This window comes from Pipistrellus kuhlii, unplaced genomic scaffold (genome assembly GCF_014108245.1).
Source record: "Pipistrellus kuhlii isolate mPipKuh1 unplaced genomic scaffold, mPipKuh1.p scaffold_m20_p_2, whole genome shotgun sequence".
In the NCBI taxonomy this organism is placed as follows: Eukaryota; Metazoa; Chordata; class Mammalia; order Chiroptera; family Vespertilionidae; genus Pipistrellus; species Pipistrellus kuhlii.
Window position 1 is genome coordinate 184,450,293 of NW_023425515.1, and position 27,859 is coordinate 184,478,151.

Sequence of the window (27,859 nt, forward strand, 5' to 3'; positions counted from 1 at the left end):
AAAAATGTGTAATTCATCTGTCTTAACATGCTTGGGCTGCTGTAACAAAATACCATAGGCTGGGTGGCTTAGCAACACACATTTATTTATTTTTCTTTTCTGGATGGCGGGAAATCCAAGATCAAGGTGCCAGCTGATTTAATTCCTTGTAAGGGCCTTCTTGGTTTTAGAAGTTCACCTTCTTGCTTTGTCCTCATATGGTGGAAATAGACAAACAAGCTCTCTGATGTGTTTTAGAAAGGCACTAATCCCACCATGAGGGCCCCACTCCCATGGCCTCATCTAATCCCCATGTCCAAATACCATCACATAGGGAATTGGAACTTCAACATGTGATTTTTTATTTATTTATTGATTTTTTACAGAGAGGAAGGGAGAGAGATAGAGAGTTAGAAACATCGATGAGAGAGTCATCGATCAGCTGCCTCTTGCACGTCCCCTACTGGAGATGTGCCCGCAACCAAGGTACATGCCCTTGACCGGAATCGAACCTGGGACTCTTCAGTCCGCAGGCTGACGCTCTATCCACTGAGCCAAACCGGTTTCAGCCAACATGTGATTTTTTGAGGGTGTGGGGGTAGTGGTGGGTGGGAGCACATCTCATTCCATAGTACTATTTATGTGATTCAGAAAGTTGTGGGGAAAGTGGGAACGTAGGACTATGAGAGAAAGGTCATAGAGGAGATAAGTACCATAGACATGCAGAGTATTTTGTATTAATCTGATGGAGGGTTATGGGGTATATGGTCATGTGCTTATTGGGTAGGGTTGGTGTTGTTCAATTGGTAGGCATGTGTGAGAAGGGAGAGGGCAAGCTTAATGCAGGACTATTTATTTATCAGGAGGCAGATGAGAAAGTTTACTTGGAAGTATTTTGCGAACTACAAAGTATAATATATAAAAACTAGCATCTTTATAGAACTGAGAATTGTGAATTTCAGTGACTAAACATTCAATGAAAAACAGACTATACAGACATCATGAAGCTTTGTGGTGATAATAAATTCTGTCAATGATAATAATTTAATAAAAAAATGTTTAAAAAATTCTGTCAATGAATAGTGAAGGAGAGGTTAATTTAAATTTAAAGCAAGTAGGATCATTTACAGCAAATAGAATCAACTAACTGTAAACAATGAATATTGTAGATTGATACATAGAATGATTGATAGGAAAACAAATTGTTACACTTGCCAAATAAGCAATCTTTTTTTCTCAATGAAATATACTTATTTATTCTTCCTTTTTCTCAGATATCCAGTCAGACTGATAACTAGGTAACAAGAAGAGCTATATCTGATTATAAACTCTCCAACCATTGACAGACCTCCCTTTTTTTTCTCTGTGAGAAATGATAAACACACAAGCTATCTGAATTCTCTTTCTCAAATGATGGCTTTTCTGTCTGCCTTATTTTATTCCATAGCTATCTAAGTAGGTGTTATGTAGAAGAAATAAATTGTCTTGCCAATATTTTATTACCCTTTCATAGGCAAAGTAAATCTTTTTAGTTATTACACTATAGTATTCAGGACTATATTACTACTCTTGATCTCCATTAAAATTACCCATCTTTTATGTTTAATTCTAAAGTTTCGACCTTTAGTACAATTGATTGCATGGCAACCTAATTAGTTTAGCAGTATAGCTGAAAAAGCTTTGTTAAGGAAAAAAGAAACCATACTAAGTATTTCAAGTAGAGGGGATTAACTACATAAATTTGTTATAATAACTGATAATTATCAAGGGGATGCTAAGGTAGGAAGCAGGTAGAGAATAAAAGAGAAATGGTGGTGTTCCAGAATCTAGGAGCTAGGATGAAGGATCCTTTAGGACTCTTGTTCAGACCTCTAAGAAGGAAGTTGCCTCTGAGAAGGACGTGGTCCTTGAACATCAGAAACTCAAGTGAGAGAACCAAGTGAGGGTGAGGCTGGCACTTTGAATATCAAGTATGCATGCTTGCCTCTCTTCTGCCTGCATCTCTGAAAGGCTTCAAGAGGCTGGGGAATGCGAATGAAAATAATGTCTGGAACCAGACTGACCAGTTAAAGCACCCTTCTGCTACTTACAGGATGAGTCGGAGCGGAAAGACAGTAGGTGAGTAACTGGCACAAACAAGAGTAAAAGGAAGTAGGATTTTCTTACAAATAAAGAATAAGATAGGACCAATGGACCCCAATGATTTTACAGCCAGAACAGGGAATAATAAAAAGTAAATATGATAAAATAATAGGGATGTGGATATGTTTTAATAACAATGAAATGAAATTTCCCTATTAAATATGACTCAAATTGGTCAAAAACTAAAATCTAGCCCTAGCTTGTTTGTTTAGTGGTTAGAGTGTCACCTTGATGTCTGAAGGGTCATGGGTCACTTCTGGTCAAGGGCACGTGCCTTGGTTGCAGGCTTGATCCCAACACCAGTTGGGGCACATGTGGGAGGCAATCAGTGATGTGTCTGTCACATTTATATTTCTCCCAGCCTTTCTTTCTCCCTTCCCTTCCTTTCACTCTAAAAACCAGTGAACCCTGGCCAGTGTTGCTCGGTGGTTAAGTGTTGACCTGTGAACCAGGAGGTCACGGTTTGACTCCCAGTGGTCAGGGCATATGCCTGGGTTGTGAGTTAGAACCCCAGTGTGGGATGTGTAGAAGGCAGCCAATCAATGAGTATCTCTCATCATTGTTGTTTCTATCTCTCGCACTCTACTTTCACCTCTGAGATCAATAAAAACATTTTAAAAAATCAATGGAAAAAATATCCTCTGATGAGGACATATGCACTTAATCTAGATATATGCACTTAGATATAACACAGAAATATTGAAAACAAGAGCATGGAAATGTTAATAGGAAACTGCTAATAAAAAGAAAGCAGGTATAAGCAACTTTTAGTAGTTAACATAGAATTCAAGGCAAACACATGTACGGGAGAACAGTAATTTACACAATATAAAGATTTTTTTTTTTGAAAATGTAACATAAATTCTTATTTACTTAATAATTGGTTTAGAATATATATATATGTAGCAAATGTAAAAAAAATTGAAATTGATAACTAGTGTGGGAGTCTGAATCTCAGAGAAATAGATCAGTAAGTAATCATATAGACCAGTGTTGGAAAACTATGACCCAAGGCCAAATCTGGTTTCTCTTATGGTTTTGGTAAGTAAAGTTTTACTGGAATACAGCCATATTAAATTAATTATGAATTTTGCTTTTTTACTACCTAAGTGTTGAAGTGTTGCATTTTTTCTACCTAGAGATTGTATGGTCTACAAAACCTAAAACATTATCTTGACATTTAGAGAACAAAAAAATAGATCAGCAAACTATAAAGACCAAGTATTTTGGGTTTTGTGGGCCAGATTATCCTTTGCATATTCTTCATTATTTAACTCTTTTAATATGTAAAATCCTTTCTTCCCTGGCCTTATGAGAACACATGCCATAGGCCATTGTTTACCAACCCCTGATGTTCATAAGTGACAATAATAGTAAACTTGTTTTATATGAATATATAAATTAGCACAAGCATATGTATATGAAAAAAGAAATTTTCCCTAGTTTGCATTGCTGTGTTTAGAGGCAAGCATGTCAAACTAGTGGCCTGTGGGCCACGTGCCCACCAGCTGTGAGTTCGACATGCTTGTGGGTCATGGGTTCAATTTCTGGTCAAGGACAAGTGCCTAGGTTGTAGGTCTGTTCCCTGTCCACGATTGGCCCATGGTGATATGGGAGGCAGCCAGTTGATTTGTCTGTCTGTCACTCTCCTCCTTCCTTCCACTATCTTTAGAATTAATGGGAAAAATATCCTCAATCAAAAAAAAAAAAAGGAATTTTATACATATTCAACGAAAAAAAATAGTAATTTGAAAATCATAATTACCATACTTTAAAAATATAAAGAGAACTTGTTATTCAACAAAGATAAAAGATTTAAAAGGCTATGGGTAATTTAAAGTAATTAAAACTTTGTTTTAGTAATTTTCTCATTTAAGTAGGCCCTTTTTTGAAATACACAAGGAGCATTTATAGAACTTGATCGTATGTTAGACTATAGAGAAGAATGTTAAATTCTTATATTTTCTGAATATACTTCTACAGAATTAGAACTTTATAAAATTGCAGTTACGTTTACACTGAAACTTTATAGAATATAATTACTGTTTTTAAAAGTAAATCAAGCTTATAACTTATTTTATTGAATTTAATTTTCATTATCTTAAACATAATACATGAATAAAAATATGAATATTAAAATCTATTGATTTGGAAACTTAAACTCTTGGCTTAAAGATAAAATCAAAGTAGAAAATGCTATCATTAGAAATTAATGACAAATAGCATTTTATATCAGAAATGGCCAATTTGTGTCTTCAACAGAATGCTACTTTTGGTAATAGCAAACTTGATGATATCAGAAAATGCATATGTGTGCATATGTGTGTAAAACATTTGCATGTCACTTATGATTAGTGTGTGGAACATCACTTTATGTGCTAATTGGCCATTTGTGTGTTTGAGTTCTTTGCCCACTTTTTAATTGGATTAATTTAATTATTGAATTAGGAGGTTTTTTTTAATATATTTTGCATTTCAATTGCTTTCTCTGTTGATGTTTTCATTTACACAGAAGTTCTTAATTTTAAATGAAGTCTTATTTATCTGTTTTTTCTCTCATTGCCTACACCTTTGGTGTCATATCCAAGAAACCATCGCCAAATCAGCAGTTATTTCATTATACCAAATGCAGCATACATTAACTATTGTGTCACTTCTCCACTTTAAAAATTTTAAACACATGGAAATTTTATCCTTTTAGAAAACAGTAGTAGGTTTAGAGAAAAAAGTCTTAAGTTACCAAGAGGACAGTCCATATTGATTGGAGTTATAGAAATATGTGATCAACACCTGCCAGTAACAACCCCAGCTGAGTGAGAAAAATCACTGAGAGTCCACCTACCACGTCCAAAAAGACACTAAGAAATTCCAAAGACTGTTAAGGGTTCATGTCAAGAATATATACCAAAGTGCACATTGGGAGTTAGAGAAGTTGGATACTGAAGTGATGACTCAGGAGCAGCTGATTTTATTTACATAAACATTTGGCAACATTAAGAAGGGAAGGGTGTAGCAAGAGGAATGGAGGCTGGCAACGGCAAAGCAAGTAAGTATCAAAGATTAGAAGGCATTACTGTTTGGTTTTGAGAGTTACTATCTTTTAACTTCAGTAACAATGAAATTAGGAAGTATAAAACCAAAGGAGGGGAAAGCACTGTTGAGGTTTGTGTTAGAAAACGGGATTATATTACTTTGTGCAACTGGTAGAAAAGATGAAAGCAATGAAAAAACTGGCTGCATACAAAAGACATCCTTCACCAGTGCTTTGTGTTCTGCTTTATTTACTCCAACAAACTTAAGGAATACAGATTTCCTGAAGAAAGGCAATTTTTAGAAGGTCTTTGAAAAAGACAATCACATACTATTTCTATCACATGCAATGTTAAACTAGTGCTGTAAACAATGCTCTAAAAGTAGATCTAATGCTGTAATAATCAGAATGACAAATTCTCATAAAAAATAATAGCTCTTGAACAAATAAGGAACAGTCAGTGGTGGGAGAATCTGATTTTGGAAACATTTAGAAATAATATTATTTTAAAATATATTTTTGTTGGTTTCAGAGATGAATAGAGAGGGAGAGAGAGATGGAAACATCAATGATGAGAGAGAATCATTGATTATCTGCCTCTTGCACACCCAACACTGAGGATTGAGCCCAAAACCTGCCCTGTGCTCTGATTGGGAATTGAACTGTGACCTCTTGGTTCTTGGTCAATGCTCACCCACTGAGCCACAGCGGCCGGGCTATAATTGACCCTTCTAATACAAGCTTAGTAAGAGCGTGTTGGTTGCAGGTGTCTTTGACTTTAATACAATTTAAATCTTTCTAGATTTAAAGTCATAGTACAGTGATTTTCAAATTCTTTAAAATGGCTTTTTCAGCCCCCATGTAATTAGTATAGTGCCTCAACCATAAGTAAATTCTTAAATCTTGCATGGATAAAATAGCTCTACGGGAAATTTTCCTAAAGCATTACTTTGGGTCTGTTTGAACAGTGCTTTATTTGATTAAAACAGAGTTTTCTGACTGGTATTGCTAATTTTTTTGGTAAAGTTTAGTAAAAGTTTATTTTACAGGTACAAACTTAACTAAAAAAAGAGCCAAATACTCTATTGTTGCATTTACAGAGAACTTGTTCTGAGGAAGTCTTATTTTGAGGAAGGGTCTGGGAATCTTAATGTGCAAGCTGTCATGAATTAAACAATTAAGTTTGGATTCCTAAGCCAGAAAAGTCTTCTGTCAGGATACCATGGCAGAGATTTAGTTATCTAAAAACAGTCTGGTGCTATTTGAATACAGAACTTACTCCCTTTTCTGCACAGGTGATCTAATTTTCTGTTCTGAATATTTTCAGGATATAATCCACAAATAAGCTTTTACATAGAATCATGGCAGTTAGGTAGAAGAAATGCTGTCCTTGAGTTACTGATTTTACATGTTAGGGTATTTTTTAAAATCTAGTATGAGAGAGAAAGGTTCATCATTTTTTTGTACCAAGTATTTCAGTTAACAGAGTATGATGTGCAATCAGTTTACTTGTCAAATTTTTGTCTCATTCTAGAATTCTGTTTGTTATGGTAAATATTTTTAGAGTTGGATTGATAAAAAGAGTGGAATGACAAGTACAGCTATTGAGATGGGTGATGAATATTAAAATACACTTTAGTTTATGTAGAGTGATGCTCACTAAGTATCTGTTTTTGAGGTAACAGAGAGTAAGAGTAATTGGATGGGCCTAATGCAAATAAAATATGTATTATGATTTATAATGAATGGTTGAATTGCCTAAAACATTCATCTAAAAATGTCCAAAAGCCACAATTAAGTAAAAGCAGTATTTGTGTTAGATAACATTTAAAATACAACCCTTTTAATTTTCTAGCAGTTGTATCTCTGGTGTTGAAAAAATTCCATTCAAAATGAATAACCTCTCTACTGGAGTACTTCTTGAAGAAACTTCAATTACAGCGCAACAATTGAACTGTGATAAAATCCCAGAAAGATTTTCTCTTTATTGATCTAATTCAGTAGTCACCAGAGCCAAGTTTTTTAAACTTAAACTTCTAACGCCAAATCTTCCAAATAGACTCACCCAGGCCGTGGTATTTTGTGTAAGAGCCACACTCAAGGGGCCAAAGAGCCGCTTGTGGCTCACGAGCTACACACGGTCTAACTTAAAAATAAGAGATTGATCATACAGTCTTCCCATATTTTTTCTGAGGCAAAGAGCTCTATATCCAAACTATAAACCATGGAAAAGAATTCTCAGTTGCTATAAAACTACATTATAAAAAGTAAAATTGTGGTTTTTTCTTTTTAAATAGAGACTTGGTTGTGAATCCCAGTTTTACCACTTATGAATTATGAAGTTTGGGATAAGTTAAACCTTCCTCCAAGTTAAACCTTGCCATTTATTAAGTGGAAGTAATAGGGTGGTTGGTGTGAGGATCAAATCAAATAACAGATGTAAAGGCCCCTGGCAGGTGCTGTGAATGCTCAATAAATGTTTGTTGGACAATGCTTCTACCTGCCAGCCTGATCACCTCATAACTACCCCTGCCAGCCTGATCAATGCCTAACTGCTCCTCTGCTGGTCTGGTTGCCCCCAACTGCCCTTCCCTGTAGGTCTAGTCACCCCTAGCAACGCTCCCCTGCTGGCCATCTTGTGTCGGCCATCTTGTGTCCACATGGGCTCGCCAATTTTGACCACATGGGGGCAGCCATCTTGTGAGTTGGAGTGATGGTCAATTTGCATATTACCTCTTTATTAGATAGGATTTCTGTATTTTGCCAATTCCCATCCCTGAACCAGTCTAATCTAGAGATGTTTTCCTCTATTCTGGCTCCCAGGATGAAGGGTTCTGCTATAGAAATTCAAATACCTGTGTTGATGGGCTCTATAAACATTTTATGATTTCTTAGTACAGCTAAACTAAGCTATACTAAACTGTAGTTAGCTAATTGTAATTCTATTAATCCTCTTGAATCAACTTCCAGTTATATCCTGCATTGTGTTTTCACCTGCAACAAGTTGGCCACCAACAGCCCTACAGGCGATATACACTATACCAGCACATACAGCTCCTGAAGTTACATGCAGTGTGGTAGCTTTGCTACCACATTTCAAATGCATTTTTAATCTTTCTGCTTGCTTTTTGTTTGTTCGTTTTTATTGATTTCCGAGAGAGTAAGGGAGAGGGAGAGAGAGAAATGACAGTCTTGAGAGAGAGTCATTGATGGACTGCCTCCTGCAAGCCCCCTACTGGGGATTGAGCCCTCAACCCAGGCATGTGCCATGATCAGGAATTGAACTGTGACCTCCTGGCAATGAGCCATACCAGCTGGGCTCCTTAGTTTTTTTTAAAGCCCCTACTGTTTTAAAAATTATTAGGAAATATATAATCTTATTAAAAAAGTATAGTTCAGCTTGAGAGAATGCAGTAGGCCCCTTTATCCTCTGGGGATACATTCCAAGACCCCTAATGGATGCCTGAAAACATGGACAGTATAGATCCTATATACAGAGTGTCCCAAGAAATACGTACATACTTTAACAGTTGATAGCTCACTTTTGAAAGTGAACGTATGTTAATAAACACTGCCTTTATAATTATTAAAAGTCATAATCAGTGGATTAACACATTTTATATATGTATTATATACTGTATTTTTTAACTTTAAAAAATATATTTCTTTATTGATTTCAGAGAGGAAGGGAAAAGGAGAAAGAGATAGAAACATCAATGATGAGAGAGGATCATTGATTGGCTTCCTCCTGCACACCCGCCTCCTGGGGATCAAGCCCGCAACCCAGGCATGTGCCCTTGGCCAGAATCGAACTGGGACCCTTCAGTTCTCTATCCACTGAGCTAATCCGGCTAGGGCTATATACTGTATTCTTAAAGTAAACTAGAGAAAAAAAGTATTAAGAAAAGCCTAAGATGAACCAAAGGACTTGTATCCATGCATATAAGCATAACCAATGGACACAGACATTATAGGGGGGTGAGGGCATATGCTGGGAGGGGAGCCAATGGGGGGAAAAGGAGACATACGTGATACCTTAATCAACAAAGAATAAAAAAAAAAAAAATCATAAGAAAAAGAAAGTGCAGTTAAAGAATTTATTGAAAAAATAGATTTGGCATGTGGAGTTCAGCCGATAGGCGATTCTCTCTCATCATTAATGTTTCTGCCTCTGTCTCATTCTCCCTTCCTTTCTGAAATCAATTTAAAAATATTTTGAAAATTCATGTATAAAGGTCCTGGTCATTCAATCCCATGTTGTTGGATCAACTGTACTCTCTACTTTTGTACTTGGGGTTTTCTTTGACAGTTAAAACTTGACAAATACAATTGAATTTATCACTTTTTAATTTAAAGCAGAATAAACAGCTAATACAAAAACTTTAAGAGAAAATAAATTTGGTGTATTTGAGGGAAATAGGTAAGACCATTGTAGCTGGAAAATAATATATAAGGTGGCCTAAGCCCAGTCATTTTTGGCCCTTATCCCTGATAGCTCATTGCTCAGAAAGTACTGCTATTTCAATATACAAACTCAAATCTTCCTCCATTGTCTAGACCACATGTGTCAAACACAAGGCCCGCGGGCCAAATCCGTCCCGCCAGGCCTTGCAATGTGGCCCGCACCGCGCTGTCATCACTGCACTCCGCTGCGTTTCCATCACAATGACAGTTTATGACTGTTCAGTAAACCATTCGGCCTGCGATTTAGGCTGGATTTTAGATTTTGGCCCCTTCTCTGATTGAGTTCGACACCCCTAGTCTAGACTCATTGTGGCGGGTAGACTACACTGCCAGTAGTCCCTAACTGGTATTTTGACACAGGTCTCTTCTCTAGGACTTGATATTATTGTAATAGTTCTTTTTATTAAACAAATCTAATGATATCGTTTCCTTGGTTTAGTATTTCACAAGGGTCCTTTCAATGTACAGTCATTTAATTATCTTGACACATGTTGTTAGTCTGGCCCTAATCTGATTCTGTGACCTTACTCTGCCTCACCCACCCATATGCTATGGCCTTATTAACCTGTTCAGGGTTAAGACAGACATGTCCCACTTTTCTAGGTCTTTGTGCTTCTGTTTTACTCTTTGTTTTGCATATATATAGTGTCCCTCTCCTCATGTGTCTGACTGCCAGCTCACCCATCTGTCTCTTGTTGAACTGTTAACCTCTGGAGGCTCTCTGGATACCTTTTTCCAGGAATAATTAAAGTTTGCTTTGCTTCTTGACATTTTATTCACACTCCTCATAGCATTTTCTATAGTCTATTCAAGTTGAGTTAGGTTAATTGTAAATCTCTGAGCATAAGAACTGTGTCTTTTTCAACTTTATTTCCAGCACTTCTAGTCAATGTTGAAAAAGATAGGATTATTTAATTGCTGTATTTTAAATAATGAATGGTTTGAGGGTTTATTTCATTCTAGTTTGAATGAAAAGTTTTTGTATTCCTAATGTTTTCTATTGAAGATACTACTAATCAACATCCTCAAAGAAAAGACAATCTAAATCAGTTTTCTTTGAGGCCTTGTTATTTGTGTAGAAGCCAAGAACATAGACCCTGTCATTCATTTCTAGTTGCTTTGCATGGGGTAGGAGATGTATTCGTCATGTCCAGTAAAAGCATAAGCTGTATGGATAACTGCCTTCACTTTAGATCATTTGGAGAGATGTCTTTTTCTCCAAAGTAGACTTGGCCTATTGAGAGGAAGTTTGCCAGACGAATCAGCCTCCTGTTTTTGCTCGCCGTCATTTTTTTTTAATTTATTATGAACACTTGATGTGTTGGTTGGGGTCATGGGAAAACCATGTGATGCCTAAGTGAACTTTATCATAAAATTGGTTGGTGTTATTGAGGGAAAGGATTCAGGGAACTGTAACTCATTAGTAGGAACTGGAGAAGCAGCCAAGTGTTGTTGTGAGGCAGGAATTTCCAGTGACTGTGAGCAGAAAGACCATTGGTGGGTGACTCAGCTGTTTTCTAAACCTGTCTCATGTGATTGAGTGTGTATGATGTCTGTTTATTCTCAGCAGAGTAAGTACTAGGGGAGTCACATTACATAGCAAGCATAATGTTTATTTAACCAGCTCACTGATGATCTAAAAATAGTTTGTGGGGCATTTTTGTTTTCTTATTTCATTTAGCATCATAAGATAGATGGAAAATCACAATGAAGACCTATTGACAAGGGTTTTTCCCTTATAGATAACTTTGAATACATAGTTGGCAAATACTTTTTCACTTCCTTCAATATAAAAAAAGCTTTGGTATTTAAATAAAAGGTTAGGTAAAGAAGATAGCCTTTAAATTATTCAGAAGATAATTCTGCATCATTACATTTTAGCTTGTATTCTGGACAGATACACACTTTGGATGCATCAGGACCTTCATTGAGGTATTTTATGTACTAAAATTTTACACATGCCGAAACCGGTTTGGCTCAATGGATAGAGCGTCAGCTTGGGGACTGAAGGGTCCCGGGTTCGATTTCAGTCAAGGGCATGTACCTTGGTAGCGGGCATATCCCCAGTAGGGGGTGTGCAAGAGGCAGCTGATCGATGTCTCTCTCTCATCGATGTTTCTATCTCTCTCCCTTCCTCTCTGTACAAAATCAATAAAATATATTTTAAAAAATTTTTTACAGTTACATTTTTTTCCTTTTTGTGAAGTTATAGCAAATGCTCTTTGAAATGAAAATACTAATACTAAATATTTGTTGGATTTATGTTATTATTTAATAGTAATAGTTTTACCCTGATTTTCTTGATTTACTCACTTTGTACTCAAGGTTTGTACCACTGTGTCCTGTAATTGAGTCTTTCAGTGTGTTAAAATATTATTATTCCCCTGTGTACCTATTTATATTCTTTTCTCTGAAAGAGAAAGCACTTAGAAGCCTGAGTATATCTAATAGTCATAATCTCATTTGTCTGGGAGGCATTGAATCACTGTGATTTATTCTATTTGACATTTGAGTGTTCTTGCTCTTTGAGGTGCAACATATGCAACAAATGGACTTGTCTGACATATTTTGAAAGGGAATGGAAAACTGCATTTATTAAGAAGTAAATGCCAGAGTTCTGTTTATATAATGTTTAATGAAGTGGCAATATTTGATTATTCCAAGTCTGTAGAATTATATTACTTACAGTGGTTGATGCTATATATAAATTGGGAAATATATACCTTTTGATGGTTGTTGAAAAAGTGACATGCATTAAATAGTTATTGCACTGTATTAATTTGTTTCATTCTGTTTCAAAACTTAAGTTAATCTGAGAGGATTTAAGTTTTTATTTTTAATATTACACTGTTTGAATATTTTCTGGGGTTTCTTTTTTTGGCATCTTTTTAGTTGGTGCAGAGATTATGAATTTAATAAATCTGGAACGGTATATTAAAGTGCATAAATGGGACCTGGCCTTAACAACATTTGAGTGATTCCAATTGTACTAGTTCTATGCGATCTCATACCTGTCTTTATCCTAATCTATACTAATAATAGCCTAGGTGGTCATCACTCCCTAACATTGTCACGAGATGGGCATGGGCATGCACACAGCGGAGGTGGGGCCCAGCAGAGGAGGCAGGTTGAGGCAGAGGAGGGCAGTTTTTGGGTAATTAGGCCAGCAGGGGAGGGCTGTTGGGGGCGATCAGACAGGCAGGGGAGCATTTAGGGGGTGATCAGGCTGGCAGGCAGAAATAGTTAGGGGTAATCAGGCAGGCAGACAGGCAGGGGGTTAGGAACCAGCGGTCCTGGATTGTGAGAGGGATGCAGGATGAGGCAGTCAGACATCCCAGAGGTCCCAGATTGGAGAGGGTGCAGGCTAGGCTGAGGGATACTCCCTACCCCCCATGCACGAATTTCGTGCTCCAGGCCTCTAGTAGATAAATAACAAGTTGAGCATTTCTAAGTGTTAAAATTGGCTGGGCCTGAAAACCTGAAGTTCAAAAGAAAAGGATTTCATGTGAACTCAGCTCTTCCCCAGGAGATGAATTCAGATTTAGGGAAAGAAAGAATAGTTATCCAGTTCTTGGCAGATTGGCAGCTGGATCAAATATCCCACCGAACTTCAATTGACATGCAAAAACAGTATTTTGCTCTGTAGTAGAGGGATTATTTCTATTTCCTCTGGTTGTTTATAGTGTTTCCTGATGGTGGTGGTGAGGAGACATTGGTTTTGTTTTTTAATAACACCTCTTGGCTCTGTGAGGTATTCTGCTTGGATCTGATTCTGCTTGGTACGCTCCTTTTTTGGAAATAAAAGATAACTAGGTTTTTCCCTTTGCTGAAATACATAAAAGACATTGTATTTGATGCAGGCTGCTAAATGATGATTGTTGTTAGTTTTTGCATTTCATAAGTTTTGGTAATATTGTCTTTTCATTTTCACGAAAGTGATTTCTCCTTTGACCCAGTCATTGGTTATTTAAGAGTGTGCTGTTTAATTTTCATATCTTTCTGTATGTACTACCTGCTATTGATTTCATTCCATTGTGATCAGAAAAAAATATTTTTAAGATTCATTGTGACTTATTTTGTGGTCAAACATATGGTCTGTCTTGGAGAATGTTCTAGGTGTACTTAAGAAGAAAATAAAGCCCTGGTTGGATGGCTCAGTTAGTTAGAGTGTGCATCAAAAGGTTGTGGGTTTGAATCCCAGTCAGGGCACATACTTAGGTTGCAGGTTCAATCCCCATTCAGGGCTCTTCTGGAAAGCAACTGATCTATGTGTTTCTCACATTGATGTTTCTCTCTCTCTCTCACCCCCGGACCCCTTTGCTCTCTCTAAAAAAAATCAGTAAAGACATATCCTCAGGTGAGAATTAAAAAACATATTCTACTGTTATTGGATAGTGTGTTTTGTTTGTGTTTTTTAGGGCCAAGGGGTCTATAATATATTTAATTCCACTGTTTCCTTATTGATTTGTCTGGTTAAATCCATTATTTGAAAATGGGGCATTGAAGTCTCCGACGATTATTATAGAACTATTTTGCTCTTTAATTTTGTCAATGATTTATTATAGTTTCCTTCTTTGTCTCTTCTAATAATTTTTTACTTAAAGTATATTTTGTCTGATATCAGCACAGCCTCCTCTGCGTTCTTTTTGTTACTATTTGTATGGAATATTTTTCTTCTTTTTACTTTCACCTGTATGTGTCCTCCTAGGTCTAGAGTGAATATTTTAAAAAATCCTTAAAAAAAAGTCTTCTCTTTTACTGCCTTCCTTTGTATTTAGTTGAGTTTTTGTAGTGACATGTTTTGATTCCTTTCTCATTTCCTTTTGTAAATATTCTAGAGATTTTTTTGTTTGATTACTATGGGGATTATGTGTAACACTCCTTTTTAAACTGTTAACAAGTTCACTTCAATTGCTTACAAATATTCTACTTCTTTTTATCTTTGCCTCCACCCACTTTGTTATTGGTGTCACATTTCATCTTTATATACTGTGTATCCACCAACATAGATTTATAGTTATTTTTATGTTTTGTCTATTAAATTGTATAAAATAATAAAAGTGAGTTATAACTCCAAATTAAAATAATATAGGTTTTTATATTTGCTTATGTATTTACCTTTACTGGATAATTTTATATTTTTATATAGCTTCTAGTTACTGTCTGGTGCCCTTTTATTTCCACTTTAAGGGCATTATTGAAGGGCAAGTCTTGTTGTAAGGAACTCCCTGAGATTTTATTTATCTGAAAATTTCTCCCTTGTTTTTGAAGAATATTTTGTGAAGTATCAAATTCTCATCTGACAGTTGTTTTTTCTTTGAAAAGTTTTGTAATGTTTCTCACTTGGAATTTATTGAGCTTCTTATATTTGGATGTCCTTGGATAATTTTAGTCATTATTTTTTCAAATAAGCTTTCTGTCTCATTTTCTCTCTCTTTTTCCATAATGCACAATTCCTTATGGCTCTCTTCACTTCTCCCCTCCCCCCACCCCCCTTTTTTTTTTTGCTTCTCAGACTTGATAATTAAGGCGTTCTCTCTCCAAGGTCACTGATTCTTTCTTTTGCCCATTAAAGTCTGCTGTTAAACACCTCTAGTGAAAATTTAAAATTTAGTGGTTGTGTTTTTCTTTTCTTTTTCTTTTTAGTTTACAATTTCTGTATCTTGAAGTTGATTTCTAGAGATTTATTTTGTTCCTTTAAATGGGCCTACAACTGGTCTCTTTGTATGCCTTGTAATCTTCTGTTGATAATTTAACATTTGAAAAAATAGCCACACCTTTCAGTATTTGGGGACTTGGCCAATTGTCCCTTAGGACTGGCTGCAACCAAGATGGATGCTCAGCTATGCAGGGGCCTACCCCTTGGAGCAGTTCTGACTTCAGCGGGGCTCCGGTGTCCCCTGAGTTTGCCCTTTGAGTGTATCATTTGTGGAGGTGGTTGGGCGGTACTTCATTGTGGTCTGAAGCTGTAAACTGGGTGCACTGGCTCTAGTGCAGTGGTTCTCAACCTTTCTAATGCTGCAACCCTTTAATACAGTTCCTCATGTTGTGGTGACCCCCAACCATAACACTATTTTTGTTGCTACTTCATAACTATAATTTTGCTACTGTTATGAATCGTAATGTAAATGTCTGTGTTTTCCAATGGTCTTAGGCAACCCTGCTAGTGGTTCCAACCCACAGGTTGAGAGCTGCTGCTATAGAGCTATGGTGTCTTCTTTGTGTTAGAGTTCAAAAAATATTATTGATTTAATTTTCATTGTGATTTATGAGATGACATTTCATTTGTTTCAAAAATATTTAGAGCTTTGCAAAATACGGACCTCCTATATTTTCTTATTTGCTTTGCCTTTTTATAATATTTGAAGGGAAAGCTGAAAGACATTTTATCTTCACTATATTTTTATTATAAAATAATCAGTTTTTAGGTCCATGAAAAGGGAAAAAATACACAATTCAAAAGTGTACAAAATAAAACCTTTAAGTTGTGTTCTATATACTCTCCCCTTCCAATTTCCATTTCTCTGAAGTAGCCAGCATTAAATTTGCCATATACCTTCCTAAGACATTTTATCTTTATGAGTATACTGTATGCATATACCAAAACATTTTACAACTAGGTTGATTTTATAATTAATAGTTCTGTGATTTGCTATGTCATTCAATGTTACAGATATCTTTCCACGATAGTGTCTGTAGACTGACCTCATTATTTTAAAAATTGTACCATCTTCTCACTGATTAAATATAGCATACTTTTACCTCTCCCTTAAAATGGAAATTCAGTTTCCTGTTTTGTTCCTCCCTCCCCATTCCATTATAAGTATATCTGTAGGGTAAATTCCTTTAAATGGAATTGTGGAGTCAAAGGGATAAGCTTATTTAAAATTTGGTAAGTATTACCTAATATCTTTTTGAAAGATTGTGGCAGTTTATTTCAGTTAGATTTGTGTGTGTATGCTACACATGCCTAGTATTGAACTTAGTCTTTATGGTAGTATTTACTTACAGTGAAGGAAGATTCTTAAAACAGGAGAAATAACCTTCACCTCTGAGTTGTATGTGAAATACTTAGAATAGTGCTGAAATACAGTAAGAGCTATATAAATGTTTCTGTTGTAATTATTTTTGTTGGCTTAAGTTCATTGTATTGTATTATGAAAATTGAAAACCCTTGTAAATTTTTTTCACATGTCCATGATTTGAAAACTGTCACATCTGTTTTACATGACAAGGTACTACATTGTTCTTGTCATGAAATTCATCCTTGGATTTTTATCTTTAATTGTTCAAATCACTGTTTTTTATTTAGTTATTCTGAACGTAAAGGTTATGTATGTAACACAAGGTCTGTTTTGACTGGCTCATCTTCACTGGCATTTTGTTAACAGTCTGTCAGTAAACATCATTTGTTCATTGTTTTTGTTATTGTGTTTTTATCTATCCAGTTAATAAAAAGTGATCATGAGTTGAGAGTGTTCATTGAAACATAAAAGTAATAATGAAAATGAGGTATATGACTCTTTTAAAGGTAGACAGTGAATTGGATTGCATGTAAATATAAAATATTCATACATATGTCCTTGGAGAAGTAAATGTGGTAACTTAGAAAGTATCCAAAAAGAGGAAGTACAAACAAAATGTTTAATGAATACTGAAATGATATTACCTTGATCTATCCATAGTTCTCTATGTATTTGATGAGATGAAACACATTTATAGGCTGTTCCCATTCAAGTTTTTGCAATATTTTTCAACAAAACTATATTAAGCAAGTTATTCCAGAATAACTTAATTCGCTATATTTGGTTAATCATGTCATTAGATTCAGAGTAGAGATGAAAAGCATAGAAGCCTCTTTCACAGGTGCACTGCTTGCACCAACAATACAAATCATCATTCCTAAGAACTTTCTAAAACTAGCCACAATGGAAAAATGCTCTGAGAGGAAGCTGAGTGAACTATTGGCAAAATTCTTTATCAGTGCCCCTTTAAAACTTACATTGTTAATGAAACAGTCACATCTATATATATAAAAGTCAAGCCACCAGAATGACTTATCGCTATGACTCTCACTGTGGCCAGCCAACTGGCCTGATCAGGGGCGGAGCTGGCCAGCCAACCTCCCACTGCCCCCTCCCCCCAACTGGCCCTGCTCTCGATTGGCCCTCCTCCCCCCACTGGCCTGGCTCCCATTAGGCCCTGACCTGAGGCAGGGCTGGTGGCCAATTTCCTGCATTCCCTTCCCCCAGCTGATCCAGCCTGATTGGCCCTGATTGTACGAATTCTTGCACTGGGCCCTTGCACTGATTCCTTATAAAAAAAAAGGAATCACTTCTATGTATGGCTGTCATTAGATAATATGCCTTGCATTTTGATGAAACTGCATTTAACATGGATTCATAATGAAAAACTTAGGTTCTTATTTTCAGAAAACTTGTAGTTAATATGTATTATATTACCACTTATTTCAGGCTTTTTTCTAAAGTTCTTAATGATTGTAGTTTATATGGGGTTATATAAAAGAGTTATGGTATAACCAGTGGAAGAGAATAGCAGTACTATAGAGGTTAAAACTGAATGAACTGCTAATTTGGTTCTAGGATGTCTTCCTCAGTGGCTACTTTTGCTTATAGGCACTTTGGAAAGCTCCCCACAGAAGTAACAAGTTTCCTCAGCCATGTTTAATTTTGTTTGTGGATGGGCTGTCCATTTCAGAAAGAGATAAATTGAGAGTGAGTGCTATCTATACTCATGGTATCAAATAATCGCACCTTCATATCAGGAGGTTTAAGGTACTCCCTAAAAGCTGGTTTGGCTCTGAATTTCTGGATGTTATGATAAAGATAAGTTTAAAAAGTAAATTTGTAAACCACATTAATAAATAGTTTTGTAAATATTTTTAACACTGAATTTGCCGTATTTATTAAAAATATGATATTATTCTTGCCATTTTTTGACAGACCCCTTATCCCTCTGGACAGAATGCAGGCCCAACCACGTTGGTATATCCTCAAGCCCCTCAGACAATGAATTCGCAACCTCAAACCCGTTCTCCGGTAAGTAAGCAGAAGCTTGTAGAAAATAATTCTCCACCTAAGTTTGTGCTTGCAATAGCTTGGGTTCCTTTAGCTAATATTTTTACTTTGGGAAATTTGTCCCAAAGAAAATTTATTATCGTTGTTGTTGTTATTTTTATTATATTGGTTAGCATTACATTTTTCAGACTCTTTGCTATGTGAATGATTTCAGTTTATTAAGAAAAAGAAAGAATGGAACTTTTTATCTTTTATTTTTCAGTGGCATGATTTTTAAAAAAATTCCCAGTTGCATTCAAGTTTATTTCTGTTTTTAATTTGTTAGCTGTACTACTATTCAAAATTCAGGAGAAGAGTAAGGCATCATATTTTAAAGTAAAATAAATTTCATTAATTAGGCTCAAATTCCAGTTGTTTTGGAAGAGCTTCTGAATTGGTGTTACTAGATCAGTTCAAACCATTTGACAGTGTGGACATATGCATGACATCACCAATGGTGTATTCATTTTTAAAAAACGGTAAATAAATTGTACAAATGTAAATGCTGTCATCCTCCTTGCTCATTCTCTACATGGATTGCAATAAGTTTTGCAAAGATTGCGGATTTACTCAGGGTTCATCCTTTGCTTCACAAGAGAATACAGTAGTTTCCGCTGTCCATTCCTTAGAACGTCGTTTCCTGCCCTGCATGATCAGCTTTTGCTAGAAGGTGCTTTTGTAACATCTCACTCTGTATCTCACATCCCTCCTTGTACCTCTGCTCTGTGTTTTTCTCCAGATACAGGGACCCTCTTTTGTTCCCCACCCTTGCTTTTTTGCTTGTAGTACAGGAATATTTCATTGCATTAGCTTCTATTCATTTAGTTTATGCATGCATTTAATGCTGACATGTATGAAAGAATTGCTGATACGTATGAAAGAATTGCTCAGAGAACTAGGGGAGCATAGTCTGACCAAAATGTAATCTCTTTCTTACTCTCTTCCTATTTTCCTTTTCCCTATTGCCCTCTTCTCCAATACCCATTCTTAGATCCTGGTTCTCCCCAGGGGGTGGAGGAACCATTCTAAAGAGGTGGGACTTTGGTCCTAGTTGCCTGTTTGCTTGTCTCTTTTTATTTGTTTATTTTTTACTTATTCATTTTATTTATTTGCTGAAATGGTCAATAAGATGTCTGATGCAAGTTTTGTTCTGAAAGTGCCTTGGGGGATATGGACACTTGACTACTTGGAGTGGGCCTGAGATCTCACCACATTAATTTAGGTAGACCTGGGTTCTGATCATAAAACATGGAACATTATGGTAAGCTCTTATTGCAAAGAATTCCATGACCCTCTTTACTTTCTAGCCCCCTCTTGTGATATTGGGGGAAAAGATTTAAATTTACATGGTTAGAACTGGCGCAAAACCTGACTGAAGAGCTGCATCTCTAAACCAGTTTTTTTGACAGCCCAGCAGGACAGTGCCAGTGCATTGCTCAGACAACTGGAAGAGGAGGAAGGTTTTGGAACAGACTCCCGTTTACAGGTCCTTGGCTGGAAGAGGCTGGATAAAATACTGCATTGTAAGCAATATAACAAACTGTACTTCTTGCAGGCAGCGGTGCCTCTGGCACTCATTATTTTTGACCACATCCATTTATTGGCTGATTAACGGAAATACATTGATTGCTTCCTCTCGAAAGTCTAACTCCGCATGGCAGTTTCTGCCAGGCACAGTGGGGAAAGAATAACAAATTGGGTGGGTCTTCTCTATTGGGAATTAGACAGGAATAATTTGGAGTTTAGATTTTTCTTTATTTTAAACTTGAAGAGGGATATCCCTTTCATAAAAATTTTATTTTAAAAGACAAAATTTAAGGCTTCTTTTTTCCCTCTTTTCATTTTATAATCAAATATCAATGGGGAAATTGTCTGTAGTTGTCAGCCATTTTTCTGTGGTCATAAACTCTTCAAATACTGTCCTCTATGCAGTTTTTGCCATCCGCTCTGCTAGTGACCATTACCACCTACATTACTAAAAACCACACCCATAACATCCCATTACATATACCCCAAAACAAGTGCAAGACTAGCAGACCCCAGACTACTCTTGCTTGTTGTTTTGGGTCCAGTTTTCTTTATTTCATTTGTGTTGGTTGCTGGGAGGGTGAAGTCTGGGATATGAAATTTGGCAGGATTGCATTTTCTTTTTACATCCCAAGTTGCCATAGTCTAGTCTCATCCATCCCACAGCTGTCCCAACTGGTGAGGAGAGGTAAGCTGTTGCACCAAAGAAGGGAGCCTTCCTGTGGCTTTGCAGAGCAGCTAAAGCTTACTCCATTCTATTTCTGCATTAATGGGCCATTGGCAATTGCAGGGTTTAGGCTTCTCTGTTCTTCCCTGGACAGCTGCCTTTGCAATCCAACTGGCTTCAAGGCCCGCCCCTCCTCCCTCCTTCAGGTTACTTTTGTGCCTGTATTTCTATTTGATACTTCTTAGTATCTTAGTTAAATTCATATTGTTGAATATCTTGTTTAAAAGTAAAACAATATGGATAAGCTACTTATCTGTTCCATTTTCTGGTTGTACTGGAACTCTTTAAATAGTAGTTTACTTTTAAATAGCCTCCAAAATAGTTAAGCTATGGAATGCTTAATCGGGAGAGGTGGACAGTTTGGCTTTTGCAGTAACCTGTTACTTTGGTTATTTTGACATTTTGTGCCAAAGTTACATCGGTGTTATGTTTTCTATGCCCAGTTACCAACTGTGCACAGAAGAGTGAGTGGGTGGGTGGGTGGTGGGTGGCATTAACATTGGATTCCGGTTCGCAGAAGGCTGCTTTTCTTAATATATACAGTCCTCGCCATCTTAAAGACCCCTCTGAAAAAAAAGAAAAAAAAGAAACCAAAGTTTCTCTCTTTAATATGAGCCAGCAGCGACTACAGTTTGTTCTGTTGCTTACAGTAACCCATAGGATTAAGACTTTTGTCATTTCAAATGAAAAACTCAATAGCCAATGGTGACTAGTGCAAAATAGACTAGGGTACTTTCCCACTAACTTAAGTTGTGGTTTTAAAAAATATATATATGTATAATTCAATAAGGTACTCCTCTTGTTCATAGAAAGTTCTCTTTTGACTAGAACTTTTGAATTATGTAAAGTTTCAACCTTTATTTTAGAGTCTTAGAAATGGGACCTTTCTGTGGAACAGTGATAAGACAGGTACTGCTGAACTCAGGTCAATCGTTTCACATGGTCCTTCCCTCCTGTTTTCTTCCAAAGTGTCATTAAGAAACATCTCACTTCCATCCCCTACTTTCATACCACTTGGGTGGTATTGCCTATTCTTGAAACTTTATGTTCATAGTTGAGGTATGATCTGTTTTCTTTTCATCATCGGAAAACAAATTATAGACCTCAGTTTCCTTGAAGAGAAAATGCTCTGCAAGAACTATAACTGCCATTATCATCATTCAAAAAAACGATGGTTTGTAAATATAATGGATTACCTAACACACTCTAATCATATGTCATAGAGAACTCATCGAGTTATGCTGAATAACTTTAGAATGTGTGACGGCACTTGTCATTATCTGAACAATAGGTGACATTTTAATTTCTATGGTGAATTCTTGATAGAGCTATCTTCAGTTGTCTCCTACATTGTGGCATGTACTTCTCTAGAATTTTTTGAATATTTTTATATGAAATAATGAGAGTTGGGAAAATAATTCCAAATCTCTTGCAAATACTTTTCCAGATAACTAAATTCTGGGTATGAATCTTCAGTCCAATTCACTTATAATGATGAGCTGACAGAGGAAGGTTATATAGGAAATAAAACAACTGAAGAAATATATTTCACTCCTTAAATGTATTAAATAAAAATCCTGTATGGTTTGCATTCAAAACTGCTTTCTAGGTATTTTCTTTTCACTATTAAAGAGGGTGGTTAACATCTCAATAGTTAATATTTTATTAGTCAGTACATGACAATATGTACCCGAATATTTTTCTGTTCTTTTTAGTAAAAATCACTTTAGAAGCCCAGTTTTGTTCTGATGAAGAATTATTTTATCATAGAGATTTAGTATTTAAATTTTTATGGGTGACTAAGCTTTTTCTTCCATTCTAAGCTAGGAAGAGTAGGAGTTGAAGCACGTATTATCTGCTTTTAAGTACTCTGAGTTGGCTGAGAAGTTCTGTTCTCTTTTGCATTTATTCTCAGTATCAGATAGCAGTAGGTACATATGTACAGTGTTGTGCTGTTGTATATAAATAGTGAGAGATTTGACTTTTTACTCCTTTTTCTTCTTGAGCTTATAATAGTACAACTTTAATCATGTTGGAGAGTGATGTTCTTCACTAGCTGTGTGCTTTAATATGCCTGGTGTTAAACTTTATTAGTTAACTGCACTTAAACATATAATTACTTACATATTTAAATATATATTTATAAGCTATAAATATATATTTAATATAATGTATAAATAAAATGTTATTCTTTAACTCCCATCAAATAAAGAAAGATAGTAAAGTTTCCATTTCATGTGTGAGATATCCCATTTAACTTGAGTAAATTTGACATCAGTCCTATTACATTTTTTATTTCTTGTTGGACAGTATAATTACCCCCTGGCTGTTTCTTATAATGTAAAAGCATTTCTCATTCCCTCCAACTATGTCAGTTGCATAAGCACACTTGACTTTTCATACAGTTGTCTTAATATAACCACTTAGTGTTTCAATTATTTTTAATTAAAAAAAAATATTCCTATCAGAGAAGCAGCCCTACCTGTGCCTAACAGCTTAGCTGTTTCTCTCCCAGCTGATAGATGGCAAACTATTTCTAGTAGTGCTGTGAACCTGTTGAATCTTAGTACCTGTCTGTCACTGTCCTGCAGCAAAGCTTTGACTGTTTGTGTTCTTTTTTTTCTTGTGGGTTGTTTTTCTTTTGGCATATTGTGTGACATTTTGGTTTTTGTTGTGTTTCTGACTCTTTGTGCCTTTCCTTTTGTGTTTGTTTTCCTTCCTTTTCTCAGTTTGCAGCGGGGCCTCGACCTGCCCATCATCAGGTACTGTACCCTTGCCCCTTGACTCTCATCCTTAACAAATAGGTGGGGCTTTAGTAGCTGCTGACTCTCAGAATGCTGCCATTCCACGGGACCACCCAAACTACTCTCTTCAAGAGTAGCTTCAGTCCGACTCAGTTCTTTTTGCTCTCATTTCACAATATTTTGTAAACAAACCTATTTGCTTCTGTTTATGACAAAAAATAATTGCTCTGAATTTAGAGAACTTTAAAAATGTTTAGATATACAAACCTTTGTAAATTTTGTGGATTAAGTTTAAATTTAAGTAAATGGAACAGGCACCATTCTAAGGGTTTTCTGTTAACATTCTGATGTAACTTGTACTGATGTTTATAAAATAGCATTAATATTTCTAAAAGCCCTTAACCTCAGTTACTAACCTTGGCCTAATAACAAATTAATATTAATATATCTTTATTCTTAGGATATATTGAAAATATTAATAGGTACTTTATTTAATTCTAATATTTTTAGCCTATTGGTTTTTTTAAATAAAGTATTTGTATAAATTAAAATTTCAAAATGTAACGATAATTTATTTAGCAGTTAATATACTACAGGGTATGGTTTGAGAGAAAGAACAAGACTTGCATGGTATTCTCCCCACCCCCTCCCCCAAATTGCTTTTTATGGAGTGTTCTGAAACATTTTCTTCTGCTATAGTAGAAGGAGCCTAGACTTTGGAATCTGATAGATCTGGGTTCTAACCTTCAGTTTCCTCATAAGTAAAATGAGGATAAATACCTTCTACATTAGAGATAAAATACGTAAGTCATCTGACACAAAGTAAGCAGTCAATATCTGGTAGCTATTTTTAATGTTGTTATGTAACATAGTATAGTTTAATAAAATAAGAGCAATTTACCAGTATTTAGCTGGGGTATCATACCTTAGAATTCATTTTACTTGAGTAAAGGGATATTATTGAGGTCTTTTATTGTCTAACAGAGATCTAATATAAGTCACTATTTCTCAAAATACAGCCTTTCCAATTTAGAGAATTTAAAGTCAAGCACATTACGCAGGCGTCTTCAAACTACGGCCCTTGGGCCACATGCAGCCCGCAGAGGAGTCTGATCCGGCCCGCCAGGTTTTTTGGGCAGTGAGCGCAGCCGAGGTGTTACAGTAGGAATTACAATAGTAGTTCATATAGTCCGGCCCTCCAGCTCTCTGAGGGACCGTGATTTGGCCCCCACTTTAAAAAGTTTGAGGACCCCTGTAAGATGTTAAAGGTACTTAGCAGGAGAATTCAGAGATGGTTGTATGAAGTGGAGGGCCCATTCTTTGATAAAGAAATAAAACTCAGGGTATATTCTAATATCAAGAGATAGTATTGTTGGTCTGGCTGGTGTGGCTCAATTGGTTGTACGTTTTCTCATGTTCTGAAAGGTTGCCAGTTACGGCACATGCCAGGGTTGCAGGCCCAGATGAGGGCACGTGATCGATGTTTTGCTCTCACATCAATGTTTATCTCTCTCTCTTCTTTCTTCTCAATCAATAAAAAGTTTTAAAAATTAAAGATCATCCTATCTAATAAAAAAGTAATATGCAAATTGGCCATCACTCCAACACACAAGATGGCCACCATAAGATGTCCCGCAGGGAAGGGCAGTTGGGAGGGACCAGGCCTGCAGCGGGGGGGGCAGTTGTGGGCGATCAGGCCAGCAGGGGCGGGCAGTTGGGAGGGACTTCAACTTTAAATAATAAACACGATAAACCAAGAGAGGGCAGTTGGGGGCGATCAAGCCTGAAGTGGAGGGCACTTAGGAGTGACCAGGTTGACAGAAGAGGGAAGTTGGGTGTGACCAGGCCTGCAAGGAAGGGCAGTTGGGAGGGACCCAGGCCTGCAGGGGAGGGCCTTAGAGGCAAACAGGCTGGCAGGGGAGCAGTTAGGCATCAATCAGGCTGGCAGGGGAGTGGGTATGGGGTGACCAGGCTGGCAGGCAGAAGCGGTTAGGGGCAATTAGGAAGGCAGGCAGGCGAGCAGTTGGGAGCTAGCAGTCCTGAATTGTGAGAGGGATGTCCAACTACTCTACCTAAACGGTCAGTGGGACATCCCTGGAGGGGTCCCAGATTGGAGAGGGTGCAGGCTGGGCTGAGGGACACCCTCCTAACCCTCATACACGAATTTTGTGCACTGGGCCTCTAGTAATATTATAATGCTTTAAGTGCTTGGACTTTAGCATTAGCTAGGTCTCGTTTGACTCTTTCTTATTAAGTGTGTATTGGGTAAGTTGTTTACTGTTTTTAGCTTCAGTTTTCTCTCATCTCTAAATTGGGGACAGTAATAATACCATCTCAGGATTGATGTGAAAAGTAAGTGGGATAATGCAAATAAGATAATTAGCAGAGTATCTGACAAATACTAATTAATAAAAAAGATAATCTCTTAAGTAAGAAAATTGATTATAATTTTTTAAAATTTAGTCAAGGGTTTAGAGGCAAGGCTTAAAATTTAGTCAAGGGTCAAGCCAGATACTCTTGACAGAGAAACCTGAGGCAGATCTGCTCAAGAAGCAGAGTAAAAGGAAACTACTGATTAAAAAGAAGATTTTTGAGCTCCTTAATACAATGTTAGGTATTTGTATCATCTGTGTTCAATAGTAGTGGTCCTCAAATAGGGATGTTGTATTTAAGCCTTTATGAGTAGTCAGCTTTGGGAAAATCTGTTTTTTAAACTTTCTTCTAAGTGTAAAGGCTTGTGAAACAATTTGTCTTCCCTTATTTCCAACAACTGGAGAAAACTTGAAGGAATCTTTGAGAGAAAAGGATGAGTTATTTTATAACTCAAAAAATATTGGCAGATTGGTCTTTCATTTAGCTGTAGGATGATGCTTGTGAAATTATAGCATGTTTCAACTAATAAATAACACTGTGCATCTTCATATACTTATTATTTAGCAAGAAAAATAATTACTTTCCAGCTTTAGCTCTTAAACGTAGGTTCTTGAGATACAGGAGATATCCAGAGCATTGGTTTTGGATATAAACCTCAGGTAGCTGGCTGCTTTTTTTTTTTTTTTTTTTTTTTTTTTACTACTGTGGTATATTTCCTTTCTGTACAGTGAAAAGGAAATATATAACACTAGAGGCCCGATGCATGAAATTCATGAAAGGGGCTCGGCCCTCACAACCCCAGCTGCCTTGGCCCTTGTAGTCCCAGCTCTGGAATGTTGTCCAAACGGATTGTTCTGCTGTTTGGTCTAATTAGCATATTAGGTCTTTATTATATAGGATTGGCATCAGCAGTAGTTACCTTAGAGAAATAGAGGAGGGGAGGATCATGGGCTTGAAGTGCCCATGGTGAGCAGAGGTAGCTGAGCCAATGTCATGGTTTGGCATTGAGTAAATTGTGAGGGAAGGCTTGCTATTCTGTATGCACGAGTGTAGGTAGGGGCCAGTTTGGTTTCTTTCACTATGGAATAGGTATGGGCATTTTCGGTGGGATAGCCATTTATGAGAAACTGCTCTGTAATTAAAGTTTACTTAGCAACCTTTGGACTCTAAATGCCAGTAGAAATTCCCCCAGGGACAATTAAAAACAAAACAAAACACACCTTCACACATTTCCAAATAACCTTCTATGGAGGTGAGATACTATTTACCATTTAAGAATCACATGCTGAAGTTTATATTTTAGAGAATTCTTCTCCTCAGATCTAAAGTCAGGTAGAGACCTAAACCCTGAGATATTCCCAGAGAAGGTGCTCATAAACAGGAGGTGGGAAGTTACACAATGAAAACATACAGTGAAAAACAAACATTGAGAGGTATACGGAGAATACATTTTTAAAAGGCAAACATTATATGCTGATATATTTTTGGTTTATCGTGTTTATTATTTAAAGTTGAAGTCACAGATGGTTTTTTCACCTATGGTTGTTTGCTTTGGCCAGAAAGAATCAAGTAAAAGGTTAGAATTAGGATTAGCCGTGAATAGTTAGAATTGGTAATAAAGATTTCTCATTTCTCCTTCATTGCATTTGTTCATCAGTGGCTACCTTTCTGAAAACATCCTTTCACACAGTGGTCTTTAAAAATTTTAACAAAATGATTGATGCTGAATGGCATTTCTTATGATACCTATTTGTAAAGTCCAATAGTAAATAGGTAACTTTTTATGTATGTGTCA

At 36.4% G+C, this 27,859-nt stretch overlaps 1 protein-coding gene across 25 annotated transcripts in view; it reads left to right on the top strand.

The window, feature by feature from the left end:
- Nucleotides 1-27,859, top strand: part of EIF4G3 (eukaryotic translation initiation factor 4 gamma 3) — a 242,118-nt gene that overhangs the window by 82,345 nt on the left and 131,914 nt on the right. For 13 of the 25 annotated variants that reach the window (XM_045585085.1, XM_036445754.2, XM_036445739.2 and 10 more), the window contains 3 exons: nucleotides 18,580-18,675; nucleotides 20,103-20,216; nucleotides 23,677-23,709. In XM_045585085.1, coding sequence (XP_045441041.1) covers nucleotides 18,646-18,675; nucleotides 20,103-20,216; nucleotides 23,677-23,709 — 177 coding nt within the window. In that variant the 5' untranslated portion in view covers nucleotides 18,580-18,645. Of the gene's footprint in view, nucleotides 1-18,579; nucleotides 18,676-19,684; nucleotides 19,727-20,102; nucleotides 20,217-23,676; nucleotides 23,710-27,859 lie in introns of all 25 variants that reach the window. The other 12 variants (XM_045585086.1, XM_036445752.2, XM_036445750.2 and 9 more) reach the window with 4 other exon arrangements.